Source organism: Somniosus microcephalus, chromosome 1 (genome assembly GCF_052327205.1).
Source record: "Somniosus microcephalus isolate GS21.2 chromosome 1, FLI_Smic_1.0, whole genome shotgun sequence".
Classification (NCBI taxonomy): Eukaryota; Metazoa; Chordata; class Chondrichthyes; order Squaliformes; family Somniosidae; genus Somniosus; species Somniosus microcephalus.
In genome coordinates this window covers 22,232,024-22,251,016 of record NC_140987.1, presented here as the reverse complement: position 1 = coordinate 22,251,016, position 18,993 = coordinate 22,232,024, and the positions used below count along the sequence as shown (strand labels likewise).

At 42.0% G+C, this 18,993-nt stretch overlaps 1 protein-coding gene across 1 annotated transcript in view; it reads right to left on the bottom strand.

The window, feature by feature from the left end:
- rgs12b (regulator of G protein signaling 12b) overlaps nt 1-18,993 on the bottom strand; it is a 335,452-nt gene that overhangs the window by 31,884 nt on the left and 284,575 nt on the right. Inside the window, exons 14-17 of the mRNA XM_085975353.1 lie at nt 14,161-14,266; nt 11,486-11,553; nt 10,958-11,111; nt 7,304-7,975 (exon numbers count right to left, since the gene is read on the bottom strand). Coding sequence (XP_085831479.1) covers nt 7,304-7,975; nt 10,958-11,111; nt 11,486-11,553; nt 14,161-14,266 — 1,000 coding nt within the window. The remainder of the gene's footprint in view (nt 1-7,303; nt 7,976-10,957; nt 11,112-11,485; nt 11,554-14,160; nt 14,267-18,993) is intronic.

Genomic DNA, 18,993 nt, shown 5'->3' with positions numbered 1-18,993 from the left:
CTTCAGTAGAGGAGTGGGAAAGGAAGCGATTTTCTATTTATCTTTTGTATCTATCCCACCAGATACAAAACCAATGAGTTTATTTGCCTTTTTATGGCCTAATCTACTTGAACTGTCACCTTTAATGTGTCTGAATACCAAGGTCCCTCTGCTTCTCCACCCCATTTAAAATTTTACTGTTTAAGGTGAATTTTCTTCCTATTCTTTGCTCCAAAATGTATCGCTTCACATGTTTCTACATTGAACTGCATCCACCTCTTCCCACCCTGCCTTTGCCTTTCTGTCATCGTTCGCAAAAGGGTATGGAAGTATTATGGTTATGTAGCTGGACAAGTAATCCTAAGACTTGAGGCCTGGACCAACAATCTACCATGGCAGTTTGAGAATTTGAATTAAGTTTAAGAAAAAAATCTAGAAATAAAAAGCTGGCATCAGTGAAAGCGATCATTGGATCGTCGCAAAAACTCAACACATTCACTAATGTTCTTTAAGGAAGGAAACCTTGCCCGGTCTGGCCTATACGTGACTCGAGTCCCATACCAACTTGGTTGACTCTTAACTGCTCTCTGAAGTGGTCTTAGGGATGGCCAATAAATTCCGAACTTGCCAGTGACGTCTGCATCCTGAGAATGAATTTTTAAAAATCCTCGTCACTCCCCCATAATTTGGTGTCTTCAACAAATGTTGATACTGGCCCAATACAAAGTCCTGCAGAACAATCATCACATCTTTCCACTTTTTTATTCCTACCCCTTTCCTTTCTGCCCTCTGACCAATTCTGTTCATGTGGCCACATTCCCCTTACCTCATCTTTGCTGTAAGTCTCTTATGTGGCACCTTATCGAATGCTTTTTGAATACCCATATAAACAACATCCACTACATTTCTTCAAAGAATTCCATAAGGTTGGTCAAGCATGAGCTGTTGACTGGTCCTGGTTATCTCATGCTTCTCCAAGTGCTCAGTAATTTCATCCAGTATTATAGCTTCTAGCATTTTATCAACAACTACTACTTTCATATAGCTGGAGAGGTGATTAGCAATGTTCAAATAACCAAGTCCAGATTGGTGAGCCAGTGGGTAGCTTTGGAAGTGGCGTGGTATAATCTGACATGCTGCCTGAAGTAGAACTAATTGGCCTATAATTTCCTGGCTTACTCCGGTCTTTTCTTTTTGAAGCGAGGTGTCAAATTTGGCACCCCCCTCCACCCGTCTTCTGACACAAACTCCCTTTGCACAAAGCCTATTAAATTAGCAAAAACTGAGCAACAACTTTTTAAAAAGCTGACACGGCCTCCAAGAATCTGACAATTTGAGAGTGGCCTTGATTATAAGCCTATGACAATGTGAGGCCCCACCCCACTCTTCAAGGTGGCACCTTATCCCCCTCAGTTCAAGGTGCTAATCTCCTTTCCCTGCCCCCTCAGTTAGTGCTGGAACTTTGCCTCTCGTTAATGCTAGCGCTCTACCTCTGCCCTCCCTCTCAGTTAATGCCAGCACACTCTTTCCTCCACCACCCCAAAGTGCAAGTGCCAGCTTCTCCACCCCCCCCCGCCTCCCCCACAAAGCATGGATTCCAGTTTCTCCGCTGTTCTCTGCTGATATACCTATCAATTCAGTTCATGAAAAGCGACGAGTTAAGATAGTAACTATAGGTTTTTATTGGCTAAATAACAGAGCCCACCCTCGTGGGTGATCGGATCCAACAAGGAGGAATACCAGCCAGTCGGCCACCTTTATACCTGGGCAAGCAGGCGGAGCCATGGGCGGAGTCAGCTGTGGTCAGCCCAGGTATAACAGCGTGGCAAGAGGTGACCTTGTGTAGTGATACAACAGTGTAAACAGTGATAATCATAGTGTAACGATATAAACAGTGATAACCATAGTGTAACGATAGTGAACGATAAAAGTGGTTTACCACACCTGCCAAAGCCCCAGCTTTTTGCCCTATTCCCTACCAAAGTCCTACTCTTAGTTTTTCCTCTCCACTACTCCCCCGCCCCGCCCCTTCAAAGCCACTCCTATCCAAGTTTTGTTGCTACTTAAAATGGTTCTTGCCACTAAACACGGTGGCTGGAAATCATGTTTTCACAATTTCCACCTACAATATGCAGCAGCTGGAACCATTTCTAGTCAGGGTAGGAGCAGAGTTGAGGAAGAGTGGGCTTAGGTCCGTACTGTTTCTCGCCTGTTAACAGTATACAGTTCTGTACCCACCGCTCATGATTCTGCAGTCTCAAAATCCACCTCCTCTGTGAAAATGGACGCAAAATACTATGCTATTCCCTTACACTCCACTACAAGTTTGCCTCCTCTATTTCTTAGCAGCCTATTCCCTACTTTCACCACCCTCTTATTATTAATGTGCATACAGAAAGCCTTTTCTTACATATATGCTCTGTAAGAGCTAATCTGACTGTTCTCATACTGGCTAGCATGTGACACAAGTAGTAATCCTGAAATTACTGCCTTTGAGGTCCTACCCTAATATAGGAACAGGCCAGTCAGCCGCTTGAGCCTGTTTCACCATTCAACTAGATCATGGCTGATCTGTATCTTAACTCTACCCGCCTTTGCTCCATATCCATTGATACCCTTACCTAACAAAAAGCTACTGATTTCAGTCTTGCAGATTTCATTGACCCAGCATCAACAGCCTTGTGGGGGAGACAGGTCTCAATTTCCACTACCCTTTGTGTGAAAAAGTGCTTCCTCATGCCACTCCTAAATGCCTAGCTCTAAATTTTTCCTAAATGCCTAGCTCTAAGTTTTAAGATTATGCCCCCTTGTTCTGCATTCTCCCACCAGAGGACATAGTTTCTCTGTATCTGCCCTACTGAATCCCTTAATCATTTTAAACACATCGATTAGATCACCCCTCAACCATCTAAACTTATCTAAACTTCACTTACGTCCTAACTCCTGTAACTCTTTTTGCAGGACCTGAATTCTATTTTTCTCCACATAATTGTTTGACATGAACGATAACTTGCACATGATCGTCCTCCTTCTCCAAGAGCTTCTGCACCCGTTGTCTTATGTCCCTTAACTGGCACCTGGGAAGCAACACACAATTTGGCACCCCCTGGTTATTGTTACAGAAGTGACTGTCCATGCTCAGTGTAGAATCTCCTATTACCATCGCATTCCTGCACTCAACTCTTCCCCCTTTGGGCAACCACTTTTCCTGGTGACTGTGACTGCTTTCCTCACAGTGACTATGTATGGAAATTAGCTTTTGAGTGTTAGTGAGATCTCCCAGCATCCGTCTACTCTTAGGAAAAACAGAAAGCAAACCTGGAAGAGTGTTTTCAGATTTGCAAAGGCAATGGAACATAGTGCAGAGATTTAAGGCTGTGAAGGCCAAGTTTAGGACAAGCATTAGGAATTATTTCTATACAGGGAGGGTGATCAACAACTGGACCAGGATGGCAGGAAGGGGTACTAGAGTTGAGACAGACAGCTTATTTTAGGAACAACTAGATGTGGTAATGGAAAGACAGTAGAGTTGGTATTCTACGCTTGCGAGTCAAATGGAACGGAGGGACCGTCTTCATCCAAACCTTATTGGTGTCTGCAAGCTTGTTGGTGTGACTGGAAGCTGAATATACACGCAGTAAGAATGAGTCAGGCTTTCACATCACCATGGTTGTCACGACCGTACAGAAACCTCTCACCATTTAATCTTTCAATCAACAATATATCCATACCATCATTATCTTAAGAACAATAGGTTTCCCAAATTTGAAAATTCAACATTGTACACTTTAAATACATCACAAGGAAAATAACTGTAAAATATTTTACAGTACTGAATGTTACCTCAGGTCTCAAAAGGATAAACACATTCGATTTAAGGACAGATTTAATCTCTCCCTTAAAGAACCAGTATCCCTTCTGCTGGCCTAGGTCAACTTTTTGGGGAAAAAAATTAGTAGGTGACTTTTTTCTTTAAAACACAGTGCAGCTTTTTCCAAATGTTATAAAAATGTTTTCAATCAGGTCATAAGTAAGGACAGTGATGGAGTAAACAATTGTTCAATCTGTGCAGCCTTCAATTTGATTTTCACTCCCTTCAGAAACTACACATAGAATGACATAGAATTTTACAGCACAGAAACAGGCCATTCGGCCCAACAGGTCCACGCCGGTGTTTATGCTCCACACGAGCCTCCTCCCACCTCACGTCACGGACCAAGCAGTGCAACAGTTGGAATATTCACCGACAGTGTGGTTGCAGCAGGCTTAAAGCTCCCAATGCAGGTAACTCATTTTAAGGATCTTAATCAGTCTGCTGGTGAGGTGTCATCCTATACGCCTTGCCTCATAAAAGAATGTAGGAAGCAATGTTTGATATTAATCTACTAACTACAAATTTACAAATAAAATGTCCTTATTATGCTCAGTATCGTTCTACCCCCAGAACTACAACATGGCGATGAATGGAAAAGAGAGAGAAGTCATTTATTCAAGAGTAATAGGAAAAAGAAATTAGTAAAATTAAAATGATACTTAACAGTGTTAAACAATGTAGATTGAGAAAAAAGGGATACTGTCTCTTTGGAGAATTCAATATAAAAACTGAAAGACAGTAATACATCAGTGAAAACATCTCTAACAGACAGCTATGAAGTACAGATAAATCAGAGTGTAAGAGAAAAGTTTTCAATTCTCTAGAGTGATTTATGACAGTTAAATGTAATCTAAATTAGAGTACAGAACCGGACAAACCACAGACAGAGAAATGTACAAGTCATTATTAACAATGTTTTTAAATCATTAAGTTGTTGAGGGTTATTGGGTCAAGTCTAAGCAGCAAAACTCTTTGGATTAAACAAGAGGATTACCCAGTTACCGTCCACAGAAACCCCTTTTAACCCGGTCACATCTCATGGGGGACATCATGATTAAGTTGCGACAGACAGGTTATAAATGAATGTTTCTTCATCTTCAAATGGAGGTCAGCTAATATTCGTTTTATTTTAAATGTTGAGAAACTTTTTCTTGTGCAAGGGAACTTTCACAGATTCATGAGCAGCAAATGAAGGCAAGCAGTGTTTCAGCACTTTATATAGAAATCCAGTATTGGAAGTTTCCACAACCGCTATTGTGGTAGTAGTCACCTTTTGTGTTCAATGGACTCAACTAATCCATGTAATTACAGTCCTACCCACTTATCTTGAACTCGTGTATGTCGATGTTGCGCTTATATCAACAAAAACATCCCGGGAGTCCTAGTCCCTTCTCTGCACACTGACACCAAATACTTACCATGTATGTCAACATCAGCAAACTCTGGAACACGTAATTCGACAAAACTCATTCGACCACTTATGTTGACAGGCCCTTATCTTCACTTGTGACACGTCAGCGAGTGTGATACATACTTATTAGGCATATAAAGTAGCCACGTTGCGAGTGCCCATCATTGTTTATTTAAGATGGATACCAAGACTGGAATTAAACGTAAATTTAACTTGAGAATGCTCGAGAATAACGCTCATGCAATCAAAGCAATTCAGAGTGGAAAGTCCAGAAAATAAGTCTGCCAGACGTTTTCGGTGAAGCACGTCAGCCTATATAGCCGGTGGAAATCTGCCGAATGCATAAAGGCTGGGTACGAAGCAGGCACATGCACATCGCAGATAAAGAAAAGAAAAACTGCAAAACAGGATGGTGTTGAGGATGCATTAGCCACGTGGTTTCGTGAAAAACCCGCCCAAAATCCCACCATCACAATTGATCGCGATGTGTTTATTGAAAAGGCCCAGGCTTTTGCTGATCAGCTAGGCGTGGAAGATTACACCGCGAGCAATGGGTGGTTTCGCTGTTTCAAGACTCAGCATGATATTGTGTACAAGAAAATTTGCAGTGAGGTTAAATGTGCTGACCGGTCTTGCTTCACCTTGACGAGTGGAAGAGTCGTCTCCATGAAATTCTGCAGGACTACAATTCGGGCCATATTTATAGCGCAGATGAGACAAAACCTACTGCACCAAGGGGCGGTGTATATAAAGACCGGGTTTCAATTCTCATCACCGCCAACGCGACAGGAACAGATAAGCTACACCTTCGCATAATAGGAAAGTCAAACAATCTGCAATGCTTTAAAAATGTTAAACATTTACCATCTAAATTGCTTTATGCATGCTTATTTCTGCGACCTACATGACGATGGATTCACAGCTGCAGAAGATGCTGCCAATCACTCTGTGTGAAGCTCTTGGCTCGCAAAAGGAAGAGCTCATAAATCTTTCTATTAACGTGGATGAAAACGAGCAGTGTGCCGCAGCACTGGCAGATGAAGGTATCCGCTTCAGTAAAGAGGCCAAGACAATTGCCAAGAAGCTGAAAATGATGAAGAGTCCAACAAGGCCAATATTCGTCACGTAACGTGCAAAGAAGCACTTAGCATGTGTGAAGGATTGCAGACATTATTTATTTCTCAGTCAGAGCCATCAATAGCAATGGAAGCAGCTAAGTATTTAGATAAGCTACAAGCCCCGATCTGAAAAGAACACGCGTCATGTTTGAAAGTCTATTCTTGAATGACTATTTAAAAAATTTTTTTTTAATGTAAATAAATGTACAGAAATTTAACATTCAGAAATTCTGTGCTGATGATTTTTTATGTATTATGTCTGTTTATGTCGACAAAATTAGAATGGGCCACAAGATGTCGATTTAAGTGGGTAGGACTGTACATGTGCATAATCTTACTCTATATAAAAGCAAATATTTCAGTTGGCCACTCAGGGTATCAAGCTCAACTGAAATTGATACTCCCAACAGGATGGGAAGGGAGAATAGGTGAAGTCATTTTTGTTACCTTTTGCCTGATATGAAACAGATTCTGAGACGTCATTCAAAGCATTTGCAAAATATGCATGGTCCCCATGTACCCTTGTGACAATTTCTCATCCACCAGTGGATTAAAGTTAGGTTTATGTGGAAATCACAATAATATGTTACAGCAATTATTCTAGAAAGTGCAGCAGGGCAAATAAAATATATTTTCAGAGACAGTAGAATAAAAATAAGTCCTGCTTGGTACATGCTAAATAAAACGTGATTCTTGTGTTGTACCCCAATCCAGACTTTTTTTCCATATATACTCTACATGACTAGAACTATCAACAGCTAGATACTTAGAAAAGGTGTAAACTGAAACTAGTGCATCATGTATCAAGTTTTTGAAGTCTTTTCCAGTTTCCTTTTAAATGTGATCAATCTCAACACAATCAACATATTTTTAAAGGATTTTGTTTTTGTCTTTACAAATGGATATGCCACATTTAAATACCTGAAGTGGATCTGCAGTGTGAAGAGTTCTCCTGACCATCTGTGTAGGGAGTTGGTGGAGTATAGTTAGCTATCTCCAGTTTACTGACAGTGGATGGTGTTGTTGGCGGGGGCGGTAATAATGTACTGTTTGGGCTACTGATATCACCTTCTGCCACCAGAGTCAGATCAAATGCATTTTCATCCTCATAAGGTGGTACGGATTCCGACTGCCAGTCTCCAGACTGCTTTTCCCACCTTTGTTCATTGACATGTGGAATAGGAGAGACCGGCACATGGAAGGGGACATCATTTGTCTGCTTAGTATCTGGCTTTACATAATTGGGTGGCACTAACACCGGTCGATGACGGTTATCGTGTTGATGTGTTGGCTTAGCTTTCACGTTGTTGGAGTTTTCATTGAAATTCAGTGCAGATGAGTTCGCTGTGCTGGAGTCCGTATACTCTAATTTACCAGGCTGTTGTGCTGACATTGCGCTCCTGTGCATAGTTTGGCTTCTTTCCTCTCTCTGCCTACCATTTCCTTTACTTGCTGCAGGTGTGGAGGAGCCAGGTTCGGGTACGGTTGGCTTGAGGCGTAGAAAATCTGGAAGAACAAGGTCTTCTTTCTTCAGAAGCCCGCGTTGATCATTTACTCGGTTACTCTGAGCTTTGGACAGAAGGTCAAAAAACTCTGCCACAATACAAAATAGAAAGATTAAAGTTAGTAAGGTAGTCACTTACTGTATTAACTTTTAAATAGGCTGTACACTTAGGGTGAAGCCGATATGTTTTTTTCCTGGGCAGAGGGTCGAGTTTGAGATGCAACCCACATTCAAGGGAAGCCTACATGCATGACAATGTGGTGCTTTATTCTTTTATCCTCTGATGCTACTTTTCAGCCATTGAGCCAAATATTATTATAACTTAAAAGGATGTAATTCTGAGGAGGGGGAAGAATAGTCCCCCAAACGAGGGGGGAAAAATGTATCCTTGAGAGAAGTTTTGTCAATCAAATGAAGCCTCAAGACTGATCACAACAGAAAAGATGTAGTCTCCTTATCCTTCTCCCCCACCCCAGCTGCCATCCAGCTGAGCAAGGAGCTCAACCTTCTCAACCCTGCTGATCCCAGCCCTTGAACCAGACTCAAAGTTCCGCACTCAAGAAAGAAAGTTCTCCCACTTGTCTGGAAAATAAAATTATAGTAGCCGAGCGGGAGAACCCCTCAGAATTTCAACCTCCGTAACTGTAAAGCTATATAATAGGTGCATACTATACGAAGACATAGACAGAATAACAACAGCAATAAAGAAAGAAAGACAAAAAGACAGACTTGCATTTATATAGCGCCTTTTACGACCTCAGGACGTCCCAAAGCGCTTCACAGCCAATGAAGTACTTTTGTGTGGAGTCACGTTGGAATGTAGGGAAACTTTACTTTACATGTTGAAAGTAACTAGCCAAACTCTTAAAAATTTTGTGTAAACCGTTAAATGTTACTTTAAAAAAAAAATACACTTTATATTCATTCTAGTGACTTTAATTTTTCTAAATCTCAAAAATAGTGAAATATTTGGAAGAAATGATTCTGAATGGAATTTTCTTACTGCATACAAGATAAAGCAAAGTCATTTCCTTGTTACAAGCCAAACAGTAACTAAAGTGTCTGAGGCACCAAAGGGTTAGCTCATTGATCAAAGACAACTCTAAAATAAAAAGTGACTTTTCAGTCCATTCAGAATTATAAAGAGTAACATTGTCTCAACATATTTTGTTAAACTACCACAAGGCAAATGAACATTTACATTTAAGTTTTAGAGCAGGATGAGTGAAGAAAGATGATTGATTATATTCTAACATCAGCTCTTGTATAAAAGATAATTTTGTTTAAGATGGGGAAAAAGTGATAGGATGCATGTTCACAAACTGTGATTTCCTCCTGCAGCAAGTCTCCAACCTCAAGACAGGACATAGCACCAAGTGCCTTTCCACAGGAAAACAAGATGAACTTTAGTGTGCTAGTTACAGTGGGCCTCTCCTACACACCCCCAACCAAGTACCTTCACCACACGGACTGCAGCGGTTCAAGGCAGCGGCTCACCACCACCTTCTCAAGAGCAATTAGGGATGGGCAATCAATGCTGGCTTTGCCAGCGACGCCCACATCCCATAAACAATTTTTTTTTTAAGTAGTTTAATGAGGGATGGCATTGATAAGACACCTGAGGCAGGTTTGTGGCTCTGGTATACAGCCAGTAAATACAGTACCATCACTTGGATTTTAGTGAAGTGTTGTGGTAGGTGCTTGAAATTATGGATGCAAAATTTGTCCTTTCAAACTTGGGCTGTTTCTGCAGAGAATATTTTAAGTTGTAGAACACCAAGGTAAAACATTTGTGGTTACATGTCTGCCACTGGTGGGAGCAATTTGAGATGATGAATTAAGAACATCACAGATGAAATATATCACACAACATTAAAGCATGCTGGGTTCAGTGGGACTTGTTCTGTCTGTGTGGGGCCCAATACTCTAAATAGAACTGGTAGCAACACTGGAATGACATGTGGAAACTTTTCATGATTTAATTTCTACTCACAAAAAAAGGGCATTTGCCTCCTTCTTAATATTTTTTTGTAAGGGGTAGTTCGACAATCACTAGGTTTGAGCATTTGATCAAACTCAAAGGTTCCCTGACTTTCAGAGATTTGATCAAACTAAATCTTAGCTGGCTTTATTTATGATTGAATTGTTTTGTGCCCAGCATTGTTTTGTTCTCTCCAGTGAGTGTTAGGCCTAATGGTGTCCACCTGAACTGAAGCTAAGCTCAACCGTATACATCTTTAGTGTACTTGACAAAAGTATACATCACAATTTTGCCAATTCTACAGATGCAACCGTTAGACTTTTTTTCAGAATCTTGATGCCAAGTCACTTTCCTAAATCCCTTTGCCCCATCACTTCCTCCCTAGTTTTCAATAGTTTCCGACAACCTTTTTCATCAACAGCACCGCTCCCTGTAAAGTGCTTCAAGACATTTTTGTGAATGTGAGTAATGCTATAAAAATGTAAGAAGCGGTTATATTTTATGCAACTTTTTTTGCATTTTGTTGGAGGACGATATACTCTTTTCAGTTCTCTTCTAGTTGTCCCAGCTATGGTATCTCCCCATGGTAGACATTAGTAGATGGATGGGGCAAATCAGTCTAGTGTCACTACAAGGTTCAGCTCACTGGGATTCTACAATGTAGCCTCTAGATACGGCAATCAAGTGTAAGCTTTTAAAAAATTCATTCTTGGGATGTGGGTGTTGCAGGCAAGGCCGGCATTTATTGCCCACCCCTAGTTTCCCTCTGAAGGTGGTGGTGGGCCTTCTTGCAATTTTTGAAACAACTGAGTGGCTTGCTGGTCACTTCAGAGGGCAGTTAAGAGTCAACCACGTTAATATGGGACTGGAGTCACATATAGGCCAGACGAAGACAAAGACGGCAGGTATCCTTCCCAAAAGGATATTAGTGAACCGACTGGGTTTTTATGATAATCCGACAGCTTCATGGTCACTTTTGATACCAATTTTTATTTCCAGATTTTTTTAAAAACTGAATTTAAATGATCAAACTGCCCATGTGGGATTTGAACTACTGTTCTCTGGATTATTAATCCATTAAGTAATTTACCTTCTACTTCATCCATATTTAGTTTTGGCTGTCTCTTTCTGTTTGTCCTCTGAATTACATCTTCTTTCTTCAAAGGTCGTGCATCTTTGGAAGATTTTCCATTATCTCCTCTCACTTTAACCGAAGAGGGTTTTCCCCCAGGTCTTCCATCCTCCTGGTGTTGATAAAATTGATAAGTATAAATGACATATGTTATGTTGCATCTAAAAACAGCAGCAGAATATATTGATATAATCGGAGGGCATTACCTAGTAAGAGGCAGCCAATACTAAATATGGATGAAGTAGAAGGTAAATTACTTACTGTACTAATAAACCTAACAATAAAATTGATGAGTATAAATGAGAGAAAGATGTTATGTTGCATCTAAAAACATCAGCAGAATATATTGATATAATCGGAGGGCATAGTAGCTGCCAGAGCATATATTTTCCTATATTTTGGTATCTTTTTTCTAAATACTTTTTGCTGCAAACATCATTGGCAGAATTATACTTCTCTATAGCATATAAAAAGGTAAAAGTTTACCTTTACACCATGATTTTGTGTGCCAGTGTTGAAAGAGCCGGGTTTCCCTCCTGCACTGTTCTGTCTGTCTGTAAGTAAACAGTGTAATGCCAAACACTGTTAAATGACCAGATGAAAGATTCAGTGACATGTTGACTGGCTGTTTTTACTTTGATAATTTGGCTGCCTGTTAACATTAACATTATTCACTATGCTAGCAGATGGTGATGTTCCTGTGGGGGGTGCTGGAGTTTGGAAATGGGTGCACATCTCCGATAAAAAGATTTGGAAAATAATTTTGCTCAGAGACAGAGAAATATGTTTTGATTAGCCTGGAAAAAATGTTTTTTTTTACCTACTTCAGGTAGATGACTATTTTTCCCCCTGATGTACCAGTTTCAGAATTAAATACATATGGCTTTTTACCCAAGATATCGAATTAGTATATTATCCCATCAGTTTAGCATGTAGGTTTTTACAGTGAGGGCAAAGAAATATAGAACTGAAGATTAACAGATTTTTGCAGTGCTACGATGCAAATTGGGAATCTGAGTGGGTGCCTAAGGGAGCAGAATAATGAGCATGAGAGTGGGAGTACCATAGGGCAGCAACAAAGCAAGAGTGAGGGACTGGGAGCTGTGGGGCAGCAGCACTTTGGACTGAAGGCGATGCTGAGGGAGTGTGTGCCGTAGGAAGCAGAGCAGGACTGAGGGAAAGGATGGCGTACAACAACAGCAGTGGAACTGTGGGTGGTGGGCGGGGGGGGGGGGTGAGAGGGATCTGGGAGGCTTTAAGGATACACCACAGAGGCTCCTGACAGGAGCGTAGGGCAGCAGCGAAGTGGGGCTGAGTGAAGGGGGCTGCTGTACGGCATCAGAGCAAAGATTGAGAGAGGGCTACCTTAGTGAACTAAAACAGCAGGAGTGAGGGAGGTGATGCTATAGCCAGCAGCACTGAGGGAGGGGGACGCCCAGACGACAACATAGCAGGCTGAGGAGGAGGCTCTGCAGGGAAGCGACAGGTGGGTTGACGGAATCAGGGGACTTTTTAAAGAATGATCGCAACAGTGGTGTCTGAGGTTAGCTGCACCAGGAGTCACAGCAGCAATGTCAGAGCCAAGCTCAAACCTCAGGCTGCTGGCAAAGTTCAGGCTTCAGAGAGCAAGGTTTATTCAATGCATTTCCAACAGAAGTTGGGCTGAGGTTTGTGCAGGCTTGCTAGGTTAGAAATGGTATCTTTTTATTTGTGTGTAGTGGGCTGGATGAAGAAACAAGATGCTGGACAAGGAGCTTTACAAAAATATTTTGAGTCGCCTTTGCCAGTAGCTTTTGCTTGTAGTTGATTCTTTTTTCAAAAATATATTATAAGTCTCTCATTAGTAGTTTTCATTCCTGCTTTTCACTGGTACATTCCGTATCTGTTTAGTTGTGACTTGTTGCTCTTTTATGAATATGAAATTTAAACTCATCAGGTGAGAGACAAATTAATTTGCATATATACATGTATGATGCCTGAATGGACACCAAAAGTACTACTGACAGAATGCAAGGTAGATGCAAGATGTTTTTATATATATACACACACACCCCAAGCCCTCTTAAATGTTTTATTTCTTTATCAGTTATTCATTTAAGAGAATAAAATCTCCATGTACAAATTATTTTTCTATCTTTTCCAATGATAGCTGTCCCTGTCAAATGAATAAAATGTTTAAATGGATTGCAAAAGTCTGGATTTATTCATTTAAACCGAAGTGTTATGACCTCTTTGCCAATCAATGTGACAAATGCTTTATTTTGGGTGTGAGAACTGCCTCTTTAGGTGCTAATGTTATTCGTTCACGGGATGCGGGCAACCGGCATTTATTGCCCATCCCTAGTTGCCCTCGAGAAGGTGGTGGTGAGCCGCCTTCTTGAGCCGCTGCAGTCCGTGTGGTGAAGGTACTCCCACATTGTGACTTTGTCATAGCGGTTTGGTACAACTGAGTGGCTTGCTAGGCCATTTAAGAAGGCAGTTAAGAGTCAACCACATTGCTGTGGGTCTGGATATATAGACCAGACCGGGTAAGGGCGGCAGATTTCCTTCCCTAAAGGATATTAGTGAACCAGATGGGTATTTACGACAATCCGGTAGTTTCATGGTCACCATTACTGATGCTAGCTTTTTATTCCAGATTTATTTAATTAACTGAATTTAAATTCCACCGCTGCCGTGGTGGGATCTGAACTCCCGTCTCCTGGATTATTAGTCCAGGCCTCTGGATTACTAGTCCAGTAACATAGCAGCACACAAACCTCTTGGCAACAAACTGTGGCAGAAAGTGTGGCATGTTTTTAAAGGTAATTTATTAATAGATTTTATGTCCTTTTTAAAAAAAGATTTTAAGTCCTTTTTTAAAAAAGAAAATGTTATGCTGCATTGTAATGTGTGTATTGTAATGAAGCAAATTGCATAAATATACTTTTGGTTATCCATAACAACTGTGAAGCCATTTTACACTATTGTAATTGCGATCCAATTTGCATTCCATTTATTAGTTTCTTGCCAAACTTTGATTCAAACAGTTAAAACCGCTAAAATAATAGAGCAGTTAAGTAAATAAAATTACTTGGCAAAATCATTATTCATCTGCACTGTACTATATAGCTATATACTATAGGAGACAAAAGGAAATAATTGAGGGGGGAAATACACACCTGATACACCTTTCCCCTTAATATGCTCTGCAATATCCAGAACCACACGCTGTCCATCAAGATTAGAGATAGGAACTCCAAGATCTAAAGCTTCTGATTCCCCATTCTATGGAATAAAAACATAGCACAAAATATATCTCTCAGTATAAACTAGAAACAAAAAGGGAAGGGAAGAAAGTTACACAGGAATATAAAACACGAGACAGGAATGAGAAAAGACTTGGTCCGTCTGTGTCTCATTGCCCTCTAGGCCCATGTGCTCACACACCTTTTACATCCCCTTTCCTGCTTCGGCCTGCATTCTTCTACTTGCTGTTGAATTGTGAATTAAAGGCCCTTTTACACTGCAGCACTTCTAAAAATATACTGACAGCAGGAACCTAGAGACTGAAATAGGACTGGCCTGAAGCGGGGGCAGGGGACACTGTGAGCAAATCATCGCAGTGCCACCTAGCTTGGAGATGCAGTTTGGATGACTCTTATACAGCACCACTTACTGTGAAGACGAAAACTGGAGAATTAAAGCAAAGGTAAAGAATCCAAGCCAAGTTGAATTGTGAAGTAAACGGTGACGCTGAAATAGCACAACACACATCTCCCATGACATTGTATATAGGGAGTTGGAGGATACGCTTTTTTATAACAAAATGAGTCTTATGCCATACAATGTAAAATGCTATCATAGCCAGTGACTTACTGTGACTGAATAATTCAAATTCTATTTTTACAAACACTTCGAGAAATTACCTCAGAAAATATTAACTTTTAAAAAAATTAAATCTTGGGATGTGGGTGTCGCTGGCAAGGCTGACCCTTATTGTCCATCCTGCTGGAGTCTGTGTGGTAGGGACAATGATCATAGGTCGTGAGTTCCAGGATTTTAACCAAGCAACGATGAAGGAACAGCAATATATGTATGTCCAAGTTAGGATGATGTGTGACTTCGAGGTGATGGTGTTCCCATGCACCTGCTGTCCTTCTGTGGTGGAGGTTGCGTGTTTGGGAGGGGGAGGTTGCGTGATTGGGAGACGCTACCAAAGAAGCCTCGGCAAGTTGCTGCAGTGCATCCTGCAGATCAAGCATACTGCAGCCACAGTACGTTGGAGGTGGATGTTTAGGCTAGTGGATGAAGTGCCAATCAAGCGGACTGTTTTGACCTGGATGGTGTTCAACTTCTTGAGTGGTGTTGCAGCTGCACCCATCCAGGGAAGTGGAGAGCATGCCATCACACTCTTGACTTGTGCCTTGTTGGTGGTGGAGAAGTTTTGGGAATCAGGAGGTGAGCCACTCACCACAGAATACCCAGCCTCTGACCTGCTCTCGTAGCCACGGCATTTATGTGGCTGGCCCAGTTGAGTTTCTGGTCAATGGTGACCCTCAGGATGTTGATGGTGGGGGACTCAGCAATGGCAATGACACTGAATGTCATGGGGAGGTGGTTAGGTTCTGTCTTGTTGCAGATGGTTATCCTAGGCACTTGCGTGGTGTGAATATTACTTGTTATTTATTAGCCTAAGCCTGGATGTTAACCAGGTCTTTCTGCATGCAGGCACGGGCTGCTTCATTTGCCCAAAATTTGATGATTTTTTTTTTTTACTATTCATTCTTGGAACATGGGCTGGGTTTATTGCCCATCCATAGTTGCCCATACAGCCAGGGATGCATGTCATTACTATGGCATAAATTTTTTTAGGAAATTATGGCGTGAGTGACTCAGGCCGTTACTTCCAGGTACCCTCTGCGCTGTGAACCCCGTTGAAAACTGAGAGATTCGATTTTTATAGCTTCACCCCCCTATTAATTAATGGCAATGTCCAATTTGCTGGATTAACGCTGCTTTGATCAGCACTGCCACCTAGACAGAACCAGAGCGGCGCTGGTGACCTGGCAGTGGCGTGATTTATTGCTCCAAGCTCGCTTTCCCTTAAACAGAGTTGTCTTTTTACTGAGCTTTGCTGATTTATTTAGCTAAAGCAAAAATAATTGGCCTTTGCGCATACTGGTTGACTGGAATGTTTCCTGTTAAATGAAATTGAAATTCTGATAGCCATTTAATGTTTGCACCCATTCACTGATCTCTGGTTGCTAATTTAGAACATCAATCTATTTAAAGAATTAAGATGACCATTGGAGACCGTGCAGCTGCGGTTGCTCTAAATTTAAAGGCAGTGATATCTGAGAAATTAATTATTAAATAACTACTTCCTACAGATCTTGCATCGAGTTTTTAATATATTTCCCCTGCAGAACGCATGTTTTGAAATGAATTTGCCCACCAACATCTGAAAACGATTACAATTTAGAAGCCTTCAGTTAGCTCAGATACCTGGAGCCTCACGTGCTGCCCATATTATGCCCAGGAATTATATTTCCACAGCTTTTGAAAACAAAATATAAAGAACCTGACTAGCAGATTTGTGGTAACCTCGCGAAATGGGGCTCACAGGCCAAACACAGTGGAACAAAACAGGGATAAATACTGCAATACCGTTCACGTGGATAAATACTGCAATACCGTTCACGTGGATAAATACTGCAATACCGTTCACGTGGATAAATACTGCAATACCGTTCACGGGGATAAATACTGCAATACTGTTCACGTGGATAAATACTGCAATACCGTTCACGGGGATAAATACTGCAATACCGTTCATGTGGATAAATACTGCAATACTGTTCACGGGGATAAATACTGCAATACCGTTCACGGGGATAAATACGGCAATACCGTTCACGTGGATAAATACTGCAATACCGTTCACGGGGATAAATACTGCAATACCATTCACGGGGATAAATACTGCAATACCGTTCACGGGGATAAATACTGCAATACCGTTCACGGGGATAAATACTGCAATACCGTTCACGGGGATAAATACTGCAATGCCGTTCACGGGGATAAATACTGCAATACCGTTCACGGGGATAAATACTGCAATACCGTTCACGGGGATAAATACTGCAATACCGTTCACGTGGATAAATACTGCAATACTGTTCACGTGGATAAATACTGCAATACCGTTCACGGGGATAAATACGGCAATACCTTTCACGGGGATAAATACGGCAATACCGTTCACGGGGATAAATACGGCAATACCGTTCACGGGGATAAATACTGCAATACCGTTCACGGGGATAAATACTGCAATACCGTTCACGGGGATAAATACCGCAATACCGTTCACGGGGATAAATACTGTAATACCGTTCACGGGGATAAATACGGCAATACCGTTCACGGGGATAAATACTGTAATACCGTTCACGGGGATAAATACTGTAATACCGTTCACGGGGATAAATACGGCAATACCATTCACGTGATCAGAATTGGAATTGGTAGCACACATTTCTCAATGGCGCAGCTTCTGGATCACCACCGTTGCATATTCACACGAGCTGTCTGGCAAAACTTTGGCTTAAACTCGCCACTGGAGGATCAGGATGCTCAACGGCCTAACTACCGGCGCTCAGAGCCAGATTTGCAATTCCAGTAAACTCTAGGCCATAATCAGAAGGATTGCGCATGGAGCTGAACACTGCGATCATTAGCAAACGGCTCCACTTGTGATCTTATGATGGAGGGATGGTCACTGATGAAGCAGCTGAAGATAACTTAAGAAGCCTAAAGTTTTTTTTGGATTTAAAAACCAGAGAACGACAAAATGGTTTACTTTGATACTGGGTGACATGAATCAGTCATTCATGAAAGAAAGACTTATGAAATAATACTGAGCGGCCTGCGGGTGGCGGTGTCCAGGGAGAGTATAAATACTCGGGCACGGGCCCAGCTTGCGCAGGACATTCTTAACAGGAACTAGTGAAGGACACAACTAGACCTCCATGTTGTAAAACAGTTGATTAAAGCTTTGTTTAACACTTAGACCAAGTGCCTAGTAGTTTTCTTACGTCACTGGGTTAATATCCCAAAAAAAATCACTGTACACAGCTGTTGCTACTTTCCAGTTAATGGCAATTAATTAGGATTTCACTCGCGCACAGCAGTTGTGTCAAATCTTACGTAAACATTTGCGGAAAAGAGTTCCAAACTTCTAGCACCCTTTGTGTGTAGAAGCGTTTCCTAATTTCACTTCTGAAAGGTCTGGGCTCTAATTTTTAGACTTTGCCCCCAGTCCTAGAATCCCCAACCAGCGGAAATAGTTTCTCTCTATCTACCCTAGCTGTTCCCCTTAATATCTTGATAACTTCAATTAGATCACCCCTTAACCTTCTAAATTCTAGGGAACACAACCCTAATTTGTGTAATCTCTCCTTGTAACTTAACCATTGAAGTCTGGGGCCTAGAAATTCGGTGGGCTGCGCCACCAGTTAGCGCCTAAAGAGGGCACTCAGTGGCTTTAGCGCCACTGGCCACGCCTCCCGCGATATTTAGCTGGGGCGCTAATGGCGGCGTTAGCCTGTTGCGCTGCGCCGCCACCGATGACGTCATCGGTGTGCGCCCCGCTACCGCCCCGATCTCGATATTCAGTAGCGCCCACCTCTGTGGCGCCGTTCGCAAATCGCGCCCGGTTCACGGGGCCTACCTGTGGCGGCAGTGGCGCAAATTAAGGTGGAGGTGCGGGGCAGCCGTTTTTTTTGGCGACCGCCTGCTGGCACCTCCGTGTCCGGCCTCCTGATCTCCCCCCGCGGCAGTGCCGGCTGTTTTCCGAGAGCCCAGCACTTCTCCTCGGTGCCGGGCTCTTTTGCCGGCACTCGCGATCTCCGCTCATGCTGGTACAGGCCCCTCCCCCTTAAGAATGGGAGGAAGGCCTGCAGTACTGCAGCGCGCCGTGCCGCAGCGTGTGGCGCTGCGGCACGTTG